This window comes from Oryx dammah, unplaced genomic scaffold (assembly GCF_014754425.2).
Source record: "Oryx dammah isolate SB20612 unplaced genomic scaffold, SCBI_Odam_1.1 HiC_scaffold_11227, whole genome shotgun sequence".
NCBI classification, from domain to species: domain Eukaryota; kingdom Metazoa; phylum Chordata; class Mammalia; order Artiodactyla; family Bovidae; genus Oryx; species Oryx dammah.
The window spans coordinates 965,543-981,455 of NW_024080620.1; the positions used below are offsets into that span (position 1 = coordinate 965,543).

General features: G+C 37.4%; 1 protein-coding gene across 1 annotated transcript in view; it reads right to left on the reverse strand.

Moving 5' to 3' along the window:
- The window catches only part of LOC120861089 (mutS protein homolog 4-like), an 86,059-nt gene that overhangs the window by 61,524 nt on the left and 8,622 nt on the right, over nucleotides 1-15,913 (reverse strand). The window contains exons 2-5 of the mRNA XM_040236752.1: nucleotides 12,860-13,042; nucleotides 4,461-4,621; nucleotides 3,066-3,176; nucleotides 130-245 (exon numbers count right to left, since the gene is read on the reverse strand). Of these exons, the coding sequence (XP_040092686.1) occupies nucleotides 130-245; nucleotides 3,066-3,176; nucleotides 4,461-4,621; nucleotides 12,860-13,042 (571 nt within the window). The remainder of the gene's footprint in view (nucleotides 1-129; nucleotides 246-3,065; nucleotides 3,177-4,460; nucleotides 4,622-12,859; nucleotides 13,043-15,913) is intronic.

Below are 15,913 nucleotides of genomic sequence, written 5' to 3' on the forward strand. Positions count from 1 at the left end.
TGTTTTATGAAACTTTTCTTGGCATTTTTCTCAGTGGTAGGTATATAGCAAAGAACAAAACAGACAAAAGACCTTTCCCTCCTGGAATACACACTAGGGACTTACTACTTCCCCCAAATCTTAACTTACTTGGACTGAACCTCCATTATGACAGTGCTGAATTCTGCTATGCATAACTGTTCAATGTATTCTAGTCCTTTTGTTTCATTGAAGTATTTCCTTTGGATAGTAGTGAAATTAACATTCTGAAAAGAATTTTTAATTTCAAAATAAATTTTAAGTTTCATGCACTTGCCCAAAACTGCTTTCTTAAACACATGCTCATACACGGGTAGGTAGCTTAAAATATTGTGCAAAGCTTATTTTTCATTATTTATTATTTTCTAGAGTTAAATAAGTTTTTCTAGTTATTTGCTAAGTGAATTCGAGTAGTCTGTAGCTCTTATTAATCTATACTTGCATGAAATTTAAGTACAATAATAAAAAAATGAGTCTCTGACTTCTACTAACTTTATTCTACAGCAACAACAAAGGTTTTACATTCAGCATCATATTGGGCTTCCCTGGTGGCTCAGCTGGTAAAGAATCCGCCTGCAGTACAGGAGACCTGGGTTCAATCCCTGGGCTGGGAAGATCCCTTGGAGAAGGGAAAGGCTACCCATTCCAGTATCCTGGCCTGGAGAATTCCATGGACTATATAAACCATGAGGTCACAAAAAGTCAGACATGACTGAGTGACTTTCACTTTCAATATATTATCATAATTGAGGGTAAATATTATAATATACTAGTTGGGAAAGCAGAAAATACCAATTCCAGATATCAAATCTATGAAATATTATCAACATAAGGTAAATTTAATTTATAGAAAAAAGAAAAGGAGATAATGGAACTTTTTTAAACAGAGCAAAATTTAAAAAAGCATGCAGTCACAAAATAAAAGGTCTGCTTATTTTGAATAAAAGTATTAGGTTAAAAAGGCAGTATATTAGCAATGGACTCTGAAAGAGTTGTAAGACTGAAAAAATAAAGTCACAAGCAGGTATGGAATTTGATAGGTCTCAAGACTGTTTGAACAGTTATCTCATTTAATCTTCCCAATATAACTCGATGACATAAGTCATATTTATCTACAATTTTCCTCTAAGTTAAATTCTGAGAAGCCAAGTAACTTTTCTAATATCAAAGAATTGACAAATGCCAGAGCTCAGACTTGAATTTAGATTTCTTTGACTACAAAGTCCATGTTTCTTCCATTTCATACTGCTTATTTAATTGAGGTCCTTTTATGATAAGTGTGATAATAATGTTAACAACAATAATAACATTGTTTTTTTTTCCCTCTTGCTTGTGATTCTTTCATACAAAATACTGAGGTAGCCAAAAAGTTCATTTTTCATGTTACAGAAAAACCTGACCAAACATTTTGGCCATCTCAGTGTTTCTATCGGACTTCCCGGGTGGTTCAGTGGTAAAGAATCTGCCTGCCGATGCAGGACATGCCGGAGACACAGGTCCAACCCCTGGTTCAGGAAGATCCCCTGGAGAAGAAACTGGCAACACATTCCAGTATTCTTGCCTGGGAAATCCCAGAGACAGAGGGGCCTGGCAGGCAACAGCCACAGGCTCGCAAAGAGCTGGACAAGACTTAGTGACTAAGCATGCATGCAATACTTCTATGGCTCTCTCACTCTCACTCCTTTCAAGACTTTACCCAAATGAAACCTCACCAATGAGACCATTTCTGATTACCCGATATAAAATACCAGTTCTCTAGGAGATAGATACTATTATTGTCCTTATTTTACTGACAAATAAAAACTGAAGTTTAAAGAGGTTGGATGGCATCACCAACTCAATGGACATGGGTTTGGGTGAACTCTGGGAGTTGGTGATGGACAGGGAGGCCTGGCATGCTGTGGTTCATGGGGTCACAAAGAGTCAGACACAACTGAGCAACTGAACTGAACTGAACTGAAAAAGGTTGAGTAACTTAACTTGCACACAGCCATTTAGAATTAGAATTTGAAACCACAACTGTTTGGCTCATCTGTCCTTAAGCACTAGGCTATATCGCCTTACAGTAGATATATGTTGTTTTCACCTTCAGAGAATTCATCTATCCCACATTCTACGTTGTTCTGTCTTTTTAGGATTGTCAATTACAGTACTCTGTGCCCCACAGCAAAAAGTCAATGACCAGGGATTAATCAATCATAGTGCTTCTACCCCCAGAAACAGAGATTAATATAACATGTGGGAGCATGAACAAAACAGTAACAGTTCAGGGTCCTTCTCTCAAATTCATATATGGACACTGGCTGCTAAGTCGCTTCAGTCGTGTCTGACTCTGTGCGACCCCAGAGACGGCAGCCCACCAGGCTCCCCTGTCCCTGGGATTCTCCAGGCAAGAACACTGGAGTGGGTTGCCATTTCCTTCTCTAATACATGAAAGTGAAAAGTGAAAGTGAAGTGGCTCAGTCATGTCTGATTCCTAGTGACCCCATGGACTGCAACCTACCAGGCTGCTCCATCCATGGGATTTTCCAGGCAAGAGTACTGGAGTGCAGTGCCACCACCTTCAGGAAGAAGTTACTTTTCTGCCTCCTGTATACTCTGGAAAACCCCCTTATTACCTAAAACATTTTTCTTTTTCAAAGTATATCAAAAGTACCAAATTAAATAAGTGAATTCCTCATCATCTTTATTACATGTATTCAGTTCAGTCGCTCACTTGTGTCTGATTCCTTGTGACCCCATTGACTGCAGCACACCAGGCATCCCTGTCCATCACCAACTCCCAGAGCTTGCTCAAATTCATGTCCATCGAATCGGTGATGCCATCCAACCATCTTATCCTCTGTTGTCCCCTTCTCCTGCCTTCAATCTTTCCCACTGCTAATTATATGTATTAGTAGTCCCTTAGTTTAGAACTTGTACTTAGTGAGTACTTTATGGTAAATATAAAGTTACTCAAATTATTGTTCTTTAATATATTAGAAAATGGATTTTTAAAAAATACAAAGATCTTGACTGTTACTATTGAGAATTAAAAAACCACTGACCTTGAAATTTTCTGTGATAAGAGTAAACAACTTGGTTGAATTCCCCACAACACAAGCAGTATTTGACATTATTATTTCCAAAGGTGATAAAATTTTAAGTTTAGTGATCACCTAAAATTGTTTGAATAAATAATCTCTTAAATGTAGGCTTAGGAGTCTCTAAAACCAAAAATGTTTCATATTTTTCTGAGAGATAAGTGCTTATAATTAATTCAGAGATACACAAAATTACAACTGTCCTAATTATATATTTCAGTTAAATATATTTCTAATGAAGCTATGTTAAACATACATTCTATAAAATTATAAATATATTATCATAAACATAGGCTATATTTTACTCACAATAGTTTGTATCAGCTGTAAGCCCCCAAATAATTTGAACTTATCAAGTAGGCATTCCTTAAAAACAATTTTTTTAATAAAATCATCTACTCGGTATTTTATTCATCTCCATGAAAAACATAAACATTCAATAGCTAACTATGTTGACTCAATCAGTATGGCCACACTGGTATAGCTTAGAAGCTGAAAAGTACAGAAACACAGATGAGAAACATCCATTTTATGACTGATGCTTTTCACAGTGTAAGGTAAATTCGAACTATCCTAGACACAAAAATTCTTAATATGTCAAACATTCCAGTTTTAAAAAAACCTTTTATCCTATCATTTTTAAATTGCAAAGAAATGTGAAATACCCAGATATGTAGTACTAATATCATTTAGGTTGTTAAGTATATTTAAAAATTAATTATTAGGTAGAACCAAAATAGGGAACCAAAAAGGGGAATGAGAGAAATAAAGAATAATAAAACATTAAAAATAACATAGTATTTAATATTTTTTCATAACAGAATTCAAGTCAAATAACTTTTTAGAATATAGAGATTAGGAATAGACTTCCCATACCTGACAAGTCACACAAATTCCCATGACAACAGACCAGTGGCCCAAATTAATGATGAGTGATAGGAAGTGAAGGCAAGAAGTTGAGGGACTAAATTATCACTGATCTAAAACACTAGTCTCCCTTATTTCTAGAATATAAAATTAAAATACATTTCAGTGGAAACAACCCTTTGGAGATAGCATTATTACACATGCTATTTTTGGAATAAATCCAGGAATTATTAGAAGATATTAATTTTAGAAACAGTAATAATAATTTGGAATATTCAAATAACAGAAAAACATGTTATTTCAGAACAAAATAATATTTAAAAATTAAAATCAGATGTAAAAAATGTTTCTTTTAATTCAGAGTAACCTAGATTGGTGCAATAACGAATAACCATTATTCTAACAAAAAGTAAATTAATTAGAGAAGCACTGACTTGAAAAGCTTCAAAGTACCCTCTAGATGAACCATGTTCTAGGAGTATAAATACTTACCTTTGCATATGTTGTGTTGTCCGCAAACTGAGATAATACAATTTGTGGGCTTTTTAAATCAATACTTGCCATTCCTATTTCACCTCTGGCAAGTCCTCTCCCTTCTACAACAGCTACAATAACTGAAGGAGAGTGTGCAGAAACTGCAGATGAGGATGTAGCTGTCAAAATTGTTGAAAGAAAATATATAAACATAATACTTTGTAGTTCTTTCTCATAAGATCTCAAAGCACCAAATCAATGGCAGAGTTTTAATACCCAAGAAAAAAAATCTTATTTTCCTCATCAAAATAAAATCTTTCCATATCCAGACCAAATAAAAATGTTAATTCTCTATTTTACCAAAACTTAACTTCACATTTAGAAATAATAAATTGTCTTATTTTGCACTTTACTGGAATGAAATCATAAAGAAACACTAAATTTGGATAAGAAAACATTATCTTATTTTGTCATTTAAAAGCTATATGAATTTGAGCAAATTATTTCATAATAAGTAATCAAAAATCACAAAATACAATGTAACAACTGCTCTATCTGACTGAAGAGGCAGCTGAAATAATCAAATGGGATAATATATACAAATGCATTTTATATAGTATAAATCATACAGCTATAAACTGTAGTAACTAGATATCTGTATAAGGTTGGATATTTTATTAATGTGCCAAGAATGTTCAAAGTTCTTTACTTGAATTAACTTTTTACCATGATTCTATCAATTGTTGCTGTGCATTCGCTAAGTCATCTCCAACTCCTTGCAACCCCATGAACTGTGGCACACAGACTTCCCTATCCTTCACTATCTCCTGGAGTTTCCTCAGACTCATGTCCATTGAGTCAGTGATGCCATCCAACCATCTCATGTTCTGCTGCTCCCTTCTCCTCTTGCCCTCAATCTTTCCCACCATCAATCTTTTCCAGTGAGTTGGGTTCTTCACATCAGGAGGCCAAAGTACTGGAGCTTCAGCTTCGTTATCAGTACTTCCAGTTAATACTCAAAGTTGATTTCCTTTAGGTTGGACTGGATCTCCTTGCAGTTCAAGGGATTCTCAAGAGTCTTCTCCAGGACAATTTCAAAGCATCAGTTCTTTGGCGCTCACCCTTCCTTATGGTCTAATTCTCAAATCCATACCTGACTACTGGAAAAAATCACAGCTCTGACTGTATGGACCTTTGTTGCCAAAGTAATGTCTCTGCTTTCTAATTTGTTGTCTAGGTTTGTCATAGCTTTTCTTCCAAGGAGCAAGGGTCTTTTAATTTTGTGGCTGCAGTCACCATCCGCAGTGATTTTGGAGCCCAAGAAAATAAAGCTTGTCACTGTTTCCACTTTTTCCCCATCTACTTGCCATGAAGTGATGGGACTGGATGCCATGATCTTAGTTTTTTAAATGTTGAGTCTTTAAGCCAGCTTTTCTCACTCTCCTCTTTCACACTCATCTAGAGGCTCTTTACTTCCTCTTCACTTTCAACCATTAGAGTGGTATCATCTGCATATCTAAGATTATTGATATTTTTCCTGGCAGTCTTGATTCCAGCTTGTGATTCATCCAGCCTGGCATTTCACATGATGTACTCAGATAGAAGTTAAGTAAGCAGGGTGATAATATACAGCCTTGACATACTCCTTTCCCAATTTTGAACTAGTGTTCAGTTCTAACTGTTGCTTCTTGACCTACATACAGATTTCTCAGCAGGCAAGTCATATGGTCTGTTATTCCCATCTGTTTAAGAATTTTCCACAGTTTGTTGTGATCTATACAGTCAAAGGCTTTCGCGTAGTCAATAAAGCAGAAGTAGAGTTTTCTGGAATTCCCTTCTTTTTTCTATGATCCAACAGATATTGGCAATTTGATCTCTGGCTCCTCTGCCTTTTCTAAATCCAGCATATACATCTGGAAGTTCTTGGTTCACTCCTGAAGCCTAGCTTGAAGGATTTTGAGCATTATCTTGCTAGCATGTGAAATGAGCACAACCTAATGATAATTTGAACATTGTTTGGCATTGCCCTTCTTTGGCACTGGAATGAAAACTGACATCATCCAGTCCTGTGGCTACTGCTGAGTTTTCTAAATTTGTTGACATACTGAGTGCAGCACTTTCACAGAATCATTTTTTGGGATTTGAAATAGCTCAGCTGGAATTCCATTACCTCCACTAACTTTGTTTATGTAGTGCCTCCTATGACCCATTGGCTTCCCACTCCATGATGTCTGGCTCCAGGTGAGTGACCAATCATTGATGTTATCCGGGTGATTAAGAGCTTTTTTGTATTTGATTCTATCAGTAGACATCATTAATTTCTCCATTTACTTCTAAGGAGATTGAACCTTGAATAGAACTGGTAGAATTTGTACACAGGTGGTGTGAATCCCAGATGTGGCACTCTTAACAACTATATGTATTACTGATTTTGAAATTTATGACTCACAGACCATAAATATTCAGGTAAGTAGTTTAACCTTTTTAAATACCAAACGTTTTAAACAAAGTTGTTATAAAAATTCAATGTAATACAGAACAGCTTTATAAAGCATATGAAATTATAGGGCATCCTGAAAGATGATGCTGTGAAAATGCTGTACTCAATATGCCAGCAAATTTGGAAGACTCAGCAGTGGCCACAGACTGGAAAAGGTCAGTTTTCATTCCAATCCCAAAGAAAGGCAATGCCAAAGAATGCTCAAACTACTGCACAATTGCATTCATCTCACACGCTAGTAAATTAATGCTCAAAATTCTCCAAGCCAGGCTTCAACAATACATGAACCGTGAACTTCCAGAAGTTTAAGCTAGTTTTAGAAACGGCAGAGGCACCAGAGATCAATTGCCAGCATTCACTGGATCACCAAAAAAGCAAGGGAGTGCCAGAAGAACATCTATTTCTGCTTTATTGACTATGCCAAAGCCTTTGACTGTATGGATCACGATGAACTGTGCAAAATTCTGAAAGAGATGGGAATACCAGACCACCTAACCTGCCTCTTGAGAAACCTGTATGCAGGTCAGGAAGCAACAGTTAGAAATGGACATGGAACAACAGACTGGTTCCAAATAGGAAAAGGAGTACGTCAAGGCTGTATATTGTCACCCTCCTTATTTAACTTGTATGCAGAGCACATCATGAAACACACTGGGCTGGAAGAAGCACAAGCTGGAATCAAGATTGCCAGGAGAAATATTAATCACCTCAGATATGCAGATGACACCACCCTTATGGCAGAAAGTGAAGAGGAGCTAAAAAGCCTCTTGATGAAAGTGAAAGAGGAGAGTGAAAAAGTTGGCTTGAAGCTCAACATTCAGAAAACGAAGATTATGACATCTGGTCCCATCACTTCATGGGAAACAGATGGGGAAACAGTGGAAACAGTGTCAGACTTTATTTTTTGGGGCTCCAAAAATCACTGCAGATGGTGACTACAGCCATGAAATTAAAAGACGCTTACTCCTTGGAAGGAAAGTTATGACCAACCTAGATAGCATATTGAAAAGCAAAGATATTACCTTGCCAACAAAGGTCCATTTAGTCAAAGCTATGGTTTTTCCAATGGTCATGTATGGATGTGAAAGTTGGACTGTGAAGCAGGCTGAGCACCAAAGAATTGATGCTTTTGAACTGTGGTGTTGGAGAAGACTCTTACGAGTTCCTTGGACTGCAAGGAGATCCAACCAGTCTATCCTAAAGGAGATCAGTCCTGGGTGTTCATTGGAAGGACTGATGCTGAAGCTCAAACTCCAATACTTTAGCCACCTCATGCAAAGAGTTGACTCACTGGAAAAGACCCTGATGCTGGGAGGGATTGAGGGCAGGAGGAGAAGGGGACAACAGAGGATGGGATGGCTGGATGGCATCACTGACTTGATGGGCATGAGTCTGAGTGAACTCCAAGAGTTGGTGATGAACAGGGAGGCCTGGCATGCTGCGATCCATGAGGTTGCAAAGAGTCAGACACGACTGAGTGACTGAACTGAACTGAACATATCTAAGGTGTTTTTTTCCCTTTAAACCTTTCAATATACTTTTTTCCCCTCCTTTCCCTCCTTAATCTAGAATCCTTTTTTCTTTTCTATTCTTCTATTATAACACTTACAAAATTATTACACATTTATGCTATCTTAGTCAGTAGTCGACTTAAGAGTTCATTTAAAAATCTATGTGTCTAAATCTCAGAAACTTTTTTGCCATGAAGCCTTTGTTATTCTTGGTGATTGAGTTTATATTAGATCTACAGAAGTCAGTTTAAGTTCTGCAATCAAATACGATCTTTTCATTTTTAATTGGAAACTATATATCAAGTTTCAGTACTTGGAAATTCAGTACACTCAGAAGACATCCCCCTTAAACTTTCAAAAAAAAATTTTCACTGTTATCTCTCTGATATAAGTAATAATAAAATGAGCATCACAGTACATAAAGCTTTTTTCTGGGTCTCATATTACTTCCCTAAATTGGCTCCTTAGAAGTCAAATTACTTCTGGATGGAACAAAGGAAAACTTTTAAAGGATGTCACATATATTGCCAAATTTCTTTTCATAATTGTACCCACTTTTAATTCTATTAACTCTATATGAGAAAAACCAATCTTACTGAATCCTTACCATTAGTAATCCCTGCAATGTATTGTTATTTTTGTTATTATTATTATCACCTGCTTTAATGAACTGAGGCTTAAATATTTATTTTTTAAAATTACTATCAAAATTGAACATCACTTAAAAATCCATTTGTTTTCTGTATTTTGAAATGGTCCACAATGCCTCTGCCAGTGTCATCGTCTATGAACTCACAGAATGCCTTATCCACCATCAAGGCATTTCGTGCAGTATTGCATCTGATCAAGGAACTCACTTCATAGCAAAAGAAAAAAATGTATCAACGGGCTACAGCCCATTGAATCAACTGTGTATACCACATAACCCATCACCCAGACATGCCTGGCCTAATCTAAAGGCAGAATAACTTACTGAAGACTCAATGCCAATTAGGAGGCAACACTCTGAAAAATGGGATTCTCTCTTCCAGGATGCAGTTTATACTTGGAATCATAGATGCTATATTCCTCATAACTAGAATACACAGGTCCAAGAATCAATGTGAGAATGTAGGGATGGCTACTCTCTCTATTATGCCCCCCAATGCACCCAAAGAATTTCTGTATCCCATTCTGGCAACGTTGAGCTCTGTTGGTTTTGAGATCTTAGTCTCAATATGGTTATTGGCTGCAACAGGTAATTTAACAATGATTCTACTGAATTGGAAGATGAAATTGCCACCTGTCCATTTTAGGCTGCTTATTTATGCTACTGAAACAATAAGAAAAAAAGGGAGTTATCTATGAATGGTGTGGTCAATCCTAATTGCCAAGGGGATATTATGCCGCTATACGCAAAGAAGGCAAAGTGGACTATGAATGGAACCCCAGGGATTTGCTAAGGCACCTCTTGAAAGTGAAAGTGAAGTCACTCAGTCATGTCTGACTCTTTGCGACCCCATGGACTGTTAGCCTACCAGGCTCCTCCATCCATGGGATTTTCCAGGCAAGAGTACTGGAGTGGGTTGCTATCTCCTTCTCCAGGGGATCTTCTCGACCCAGGGATAGAACCTGGGTCTCCCGCATTGTAGGCAGACACCCTACCATCTGAGCCACCAGGGAAGTCTTCGTATTTCCAATAGTAAAGGTGAATGGAAAACTACAGCAAGCAAAAATGGCAGAATGACTAAGGACTCAGAAGAAGGTCTGGGTCATTCCACCCTTACTGCTGCAAATTAGGGAAATTCAGAATGGGTAGTGAAAGAAGAAAACCAAATATATCAACTATAACATCATGACCAATTACAGAAACAAAAACTGCAATAGCTGTGGATATTATCTCTATGCTTTGTTATATGCATGTTTATTTGTACAAACTAACCATATTTTCCCTCTCTTTTCAACTTTAAAAAGTTTATTCACAACTTAACAGAGGTTTAGTCTTTAAGTAACAGAATATTCTGTGGGACCATGACTGAATTTGAGATAATTAATATGCAATGACTGTTGGGACTATGAATTTTCTCATTTTGGAAAACAGTGAGAACTCTCTCACTTGTAAATACAGATTCACACATCCTGTTAGGTAGAAATATAAAGTCATTTTGTTGTTGTCAAAAAAATCCAGATGTGTGTAGAATGACATATACAAAAGCTCTATACCCAAAAGAGTTATGGCAGCTATCAATTTATTGTCATTCACCTCCAAATTCACACTTCAATATAAGTTCTGCAATAATGGACAGAACCGCTATAAGTATTTCTCCTTAAAGTGTGCATAATGTTAAGTTTTCTCAATTGAGGGAACTGGAGGGACCTTGCAGGATGACAGGCTCTCCTGCAGTTTCCACTACAGTATGGTGGGTCAGCAGTGTAGATATGAGGACATCTGGTGGTGATGCGCCCAGTTACACATCCAGAATGTGCTGTACTCTGGTGATCACACAGCTACAGCATGGCATAGTAACTACCTTCCCTCAGCCCTCTGAATACACATATCCTGCATTCCAGGCCTCCTGCCCATACTAATTCCCTTGGCTCTTTCATTCTTTCCTCAAGTCTGCCTCCCATAGTCCTCTTGATGTCAACCTTCCCAACAAGGAGACTGTGTACTCCAGGCCTCCAACCCACATCAGAGCCCACTCTCATTACAGCTGCTGCTGCTGCTAAGTCGCTTCAGTCATGTCCGACTCTGTGCGACCCCATAGACGGCAGCCCACAAGGCTCCTCCGTCCCTGGGATTCTCCAGGCAAGAACACTGGAGTGGGTTGCCATTTCCTTCTCCAATGCATGAAAGTGAAAAGTAAAAAGTACATTACACAGCTAGCCACCAGCTATAGTTCACCCCCACCCCACCTGCCTCCTGTTCGCCCTGGACAGCAGACCAGCTCTGACCTGGCAAATCTGCAGGCACTACTGATACAGTATTCACATTCTCCAAAGAGACCTGCACTCCAACCTTGGAAATGGGACCCAGATGAGGGCCACTTCCAAGTGTGACCTCTTAGGAGCCCCCTCAGCCCTAGGGTACCTCACAGAGTTTTCTTATATCCTACAGTTATTCTTCCATCACAGTTTAATAATTCTTTATATTAAATCTTTCCTGTTTAAATCATTGTATAGTATTACTTAAGATTGGATTTTAACTGCTACAGTCTCTGTCTTCATAGAGTTTATAGTCCAGCAAAGAAGATACACATTTTAAGAAAAATAATCAACCTCATTTATAACCAGGAAAATGCTAATTCAGACTACACTTAGGTGAAAGTAAAAGCTGCTCAGTCATGTCCAACTCTTTGTGACCCCATAGACTATACAGTTCATGGAATTCTCCAGGCCACAATACTGGAGTGGGTAGCCTTTCCCTTCTCCAGGGGGTCTTCTCAACCTAGGGGATCAAACCCAGGTCTCCCACATTGCAGGCAGATTCTTTACCAGCTGAGCCACCAGGGAAGCCCAAGAATACTGGAGTGGGTAGCCTATCCCTTCTCCAGAGGATCTTCCCAACCCAGGAATCGAACCAGGGTCTCCTGCATTACAGATGGATTCTTTACCAACTGAGCTATCAGGGAATTTTACAACTGCTTGACTGTTAAATGTTAAGGAGTCTGACAGTACCAAATGCTGGGTAGGATATAGATCAACAAGAACTCTCATACATTGCCAGTAAGAGTATACATTAATAGAATCACTTAGTAAAATAATTTTTCATTATTTTGTAAATCTATACATTCATATACCTTTTTAAATTAAATTTTATTTTTTAAATTTTTAATTGGAGGATAATTGCTTTACAATGTTGTGTTGGTTTCTGCCATACAACAACTAAAATTGGCCATAAGTATACATATATCCCTCTCTCTTGAGTCTCCCTCCCACCCAACCCCCTATCCCACCCCTCTAGGTTGTCACAGAGCTTAGGGTTGGGCTCCCTGTATTATACAGCCATATACCTTTAACTAAATGATGTTTACACATATAGACCTACTTCACCCATTTTCCCCTCAAGAAAATCTAAATCTAGATAAATACTAAAATTTAAATATTAAAAAACACTCAATAGTATTACAGGACCAGTTTTAGATTTAAGCAAATATGTATAAAAGGAAGGGCTTTCTCTTTCTTGTACTTTTTTTTGTCATAATGATGAAAACTTAGACCTGCATTTTTAAACAAACACTATCACAAACTATGTAGTGTTATTAATCTAGCATCAAATTGTAGATATGGCTAAACTGACGTACTTATTATTCAGTCTTCCATATTAGCTTCAAATAATTTCATATTACCTTAATTACCCTAAAATATAATTTATAAAACTTTAAAAGTTTCAAAAATCAATTAAGTCAATATTCCACTTACTTTACCTGAATATCCCATTTGTGGTGTCCAACTTTTATAACCTGATCTCTGGGGATTTCCAGCACATAATGGAGATTTTAGTATTTGAGGATAACTACTATCTTGTGCAGAGGATGAGCTTGTACCAAGCATAACATTTGATGCGTGTGTGTTTTCTGCAAAAGATCTTTTGTTTCTAAAGTATGAACCTAAATCCAAAAAAATTTAATATCAGTTTGAAGTTCAGAATTATGCAATGTGGTATAAAATCTCTATAATCACTAAAAAACTTCACCTCATAATGATTTTTAATATAACAAATTATGACAAAGTTAACATAAATAACATCGTACTAAAATATGATGAAAAGTGCTCACTAATATAGCTTTTTCTTATGCAAGCTCACTGAGATTACTCTTGCTAATTAAAACTACCTTCTAAGCTTCAAATACACCTTTGTATAGTAATTATACTTTTCCTCTGTTGACTTCTTCATCGAAACTCTCTCCTCCCAGGCAATTGGTATAAAGAGAGTTTAGGCTTACCTGGGTTCAGTTCCTTGTTTAGTTACTTACCTATTGGTATAAGATATTACCTTCTTTTTTAATTAATTTATTTTTTATTGAAGGCTAATTGCTTTACAGAATTTTGTTGTTTTATGTGAAACCTCAACATGAATCAGCCATAGGAATACATATATCTCCTCCCTTTTGAACCTCCCTCCCATCTCCCTCCCCATCCCACCCCTCTAAGTTGATACAGAGCCCCTGTTTGAGTTTCCTGAGACATACAGCAAATTCCCGTTGGCTATTTTACATATGCTAATGTAAGTTTCCATGTTACTCTTTCCATACATCTCATCCTTTTTTCCCCTCCCTCGAAGTCCTTAAGTCTATTCTCTTGTCTGTTTTTCCACTGTTGCCCTGTAAATAAATTCTTCAGTACCATTTTTCTAGATTCCGTATATATGAGTTAGAATACAATATTTATCTTTCTTTTTCTGACTTACTTCACTCTGTATAATAGGTTCTAGGTTCATCTACCTCATTAGAACTGACTCAAATGCATTCCTTTTTATGGTTGAATAATATTCCATTGTGTATTTGTACCACAACTTCTTTATCCGTTCATCTGTTGATGGATATCTAGGTTGCTTCCATGTTTTAGCTATTATAAATAGTGCAGAAAATGAACAATGGAATACATATATCTTTTTCAATTTTGGTTTCCTCAGGATATATGCTAGTAAAGTAATGCTCAAAATTATCCAAGCCAGGCTTCAACAATATGTGAACCATGAACTTCCAAATGTTCAAGCTGGTTTTAGAAAAGGCAGAGGAACCAGAGATCAAATTGCCAATATCTGCTGGATCATCAAAAAAGCAAGAGTTCCAGAAAAACATCTATTTATGCTTTATTGACTATGTCAAAGCCTTTGACTCTGTGGATCACAATAAACTCTGGAAAATTCTGAAAGAGAAGGGAATACCAGACCACCTGACCTGCCTCCTGAGAAACCTATATGCAGGTCAGGAAGCAATAGTTAGAACTGAACACGGAACAACAGACTGCTTCCAAGTAGGAGAAGGAGTACATCAAAGGTGTATATTGTCACCCTGCTTATTTAACTTATATGCAGAGTACATCATGAGACACACTAGGCTAGATAAAGCACAAGCTGGAATCAAGATTGCTGGGAGAAATATTAATAACCTCATATATGCAGATGACACCATCCTTATGGCAAAAAGTGAAGAAGAACAAAAGAGCCTCTTGATGAAAGTGAAAGAGGAGAGGGAAAAAGTTGGCTTAAAGCTCAACATTCAGAAAACTAAGATCATGGCATCTGGTCTCATCACTTCATGGCAAATAGATGGGGAAACAGTGAAACAGTGGCTGACTTCATTTTGGGGGGCTCCAAAATCACTGCAAATGGTGACTGCAGCCATGAAATTAAAAGACGCTAACTCCTTGGAAGGAAACTTATGACCAACCTAGACAGCATATTAAAAAGCAGACATTACTTTGCCAAACAAAGGTCTGTCTAATCAAGGCTATGGTTTTTCCAGTAGTCATGTATGGATGTGAGAGTTGGACTATAAAGAAAGCTGAGCACTGAAGAATTGATGCTTTTGAACTGTGGCATTGGAGAAGGCTCTTGAGAGTCCCTTGGACTTCAAGGAGATCCAACCAGTCCATCCTAAAGGAAGTCAGTCCTGAATATTCATTGGAAGGACTGATGCTGAAGCTGCAACTCCAATACTTTGGCCCCCAATGCGAAGAACAGACTCATTAGAAAAGACTCTGATGCTGGGAAAGACTGAAGGTGGGAGGAGAAGGAGCTGACAGAGGATGAGATGGTTGGATAGCATCACCGATTCAATGGACATGAGTTTGAGTAAACTCCGGGAGTTGGTGATGGACAGGGAGGCCTGGTGTGCTGCAGTCTATGGGGTCGCAAAGAGTTGGACACAACTGAGTGACTGAACTGAACTGAACAAGGTATATGCCCAGGAGTGGGATTGCTGGGTCATATGGGTGGTTTTATTTCTTGTTTTTTAAGGAATCTCCATACCATCTTCAAAAGTGGCTGTATCAATTAACATTCCCACCAACAGTGCAAGAGCATTACCTTTTCTCCACACCCTCTCAGCATTTGTTTGTAGACTTTTTGATGATGACCATTCTGACCAGTGTGACGTGATATCTCATTTTAGTTTTGATTTGCATTTCTCTAATAACAAGCAACGTTGAGCATCTTTTCATGTGTTTGTTTGCCATCTGTATGTCTTCTTTGGAGAAATGTCTGTTTAGGTCTTTTTCCCACTTTTTGATAGGGTTGTTTATTTTTCTAGTATTGAGTTGTAAGAGCTATTTGTATATTTTAGAAATTAATCCTCTGTCAGTTGTTTCATTTGCTATTATCTTCTCCAATTCTGAGGGTTGTCTTTCCACTTTGCTTATAGTTTCCTTTGCTGTGGAAGAGCTTTTAAGTTTAATCAGGTCCCACTTGTTTACTTTTGTTTTTATTTCCATTAGGAGGTGGGTCACAGAGGATCTTGCTTTGATTTACGTCATCG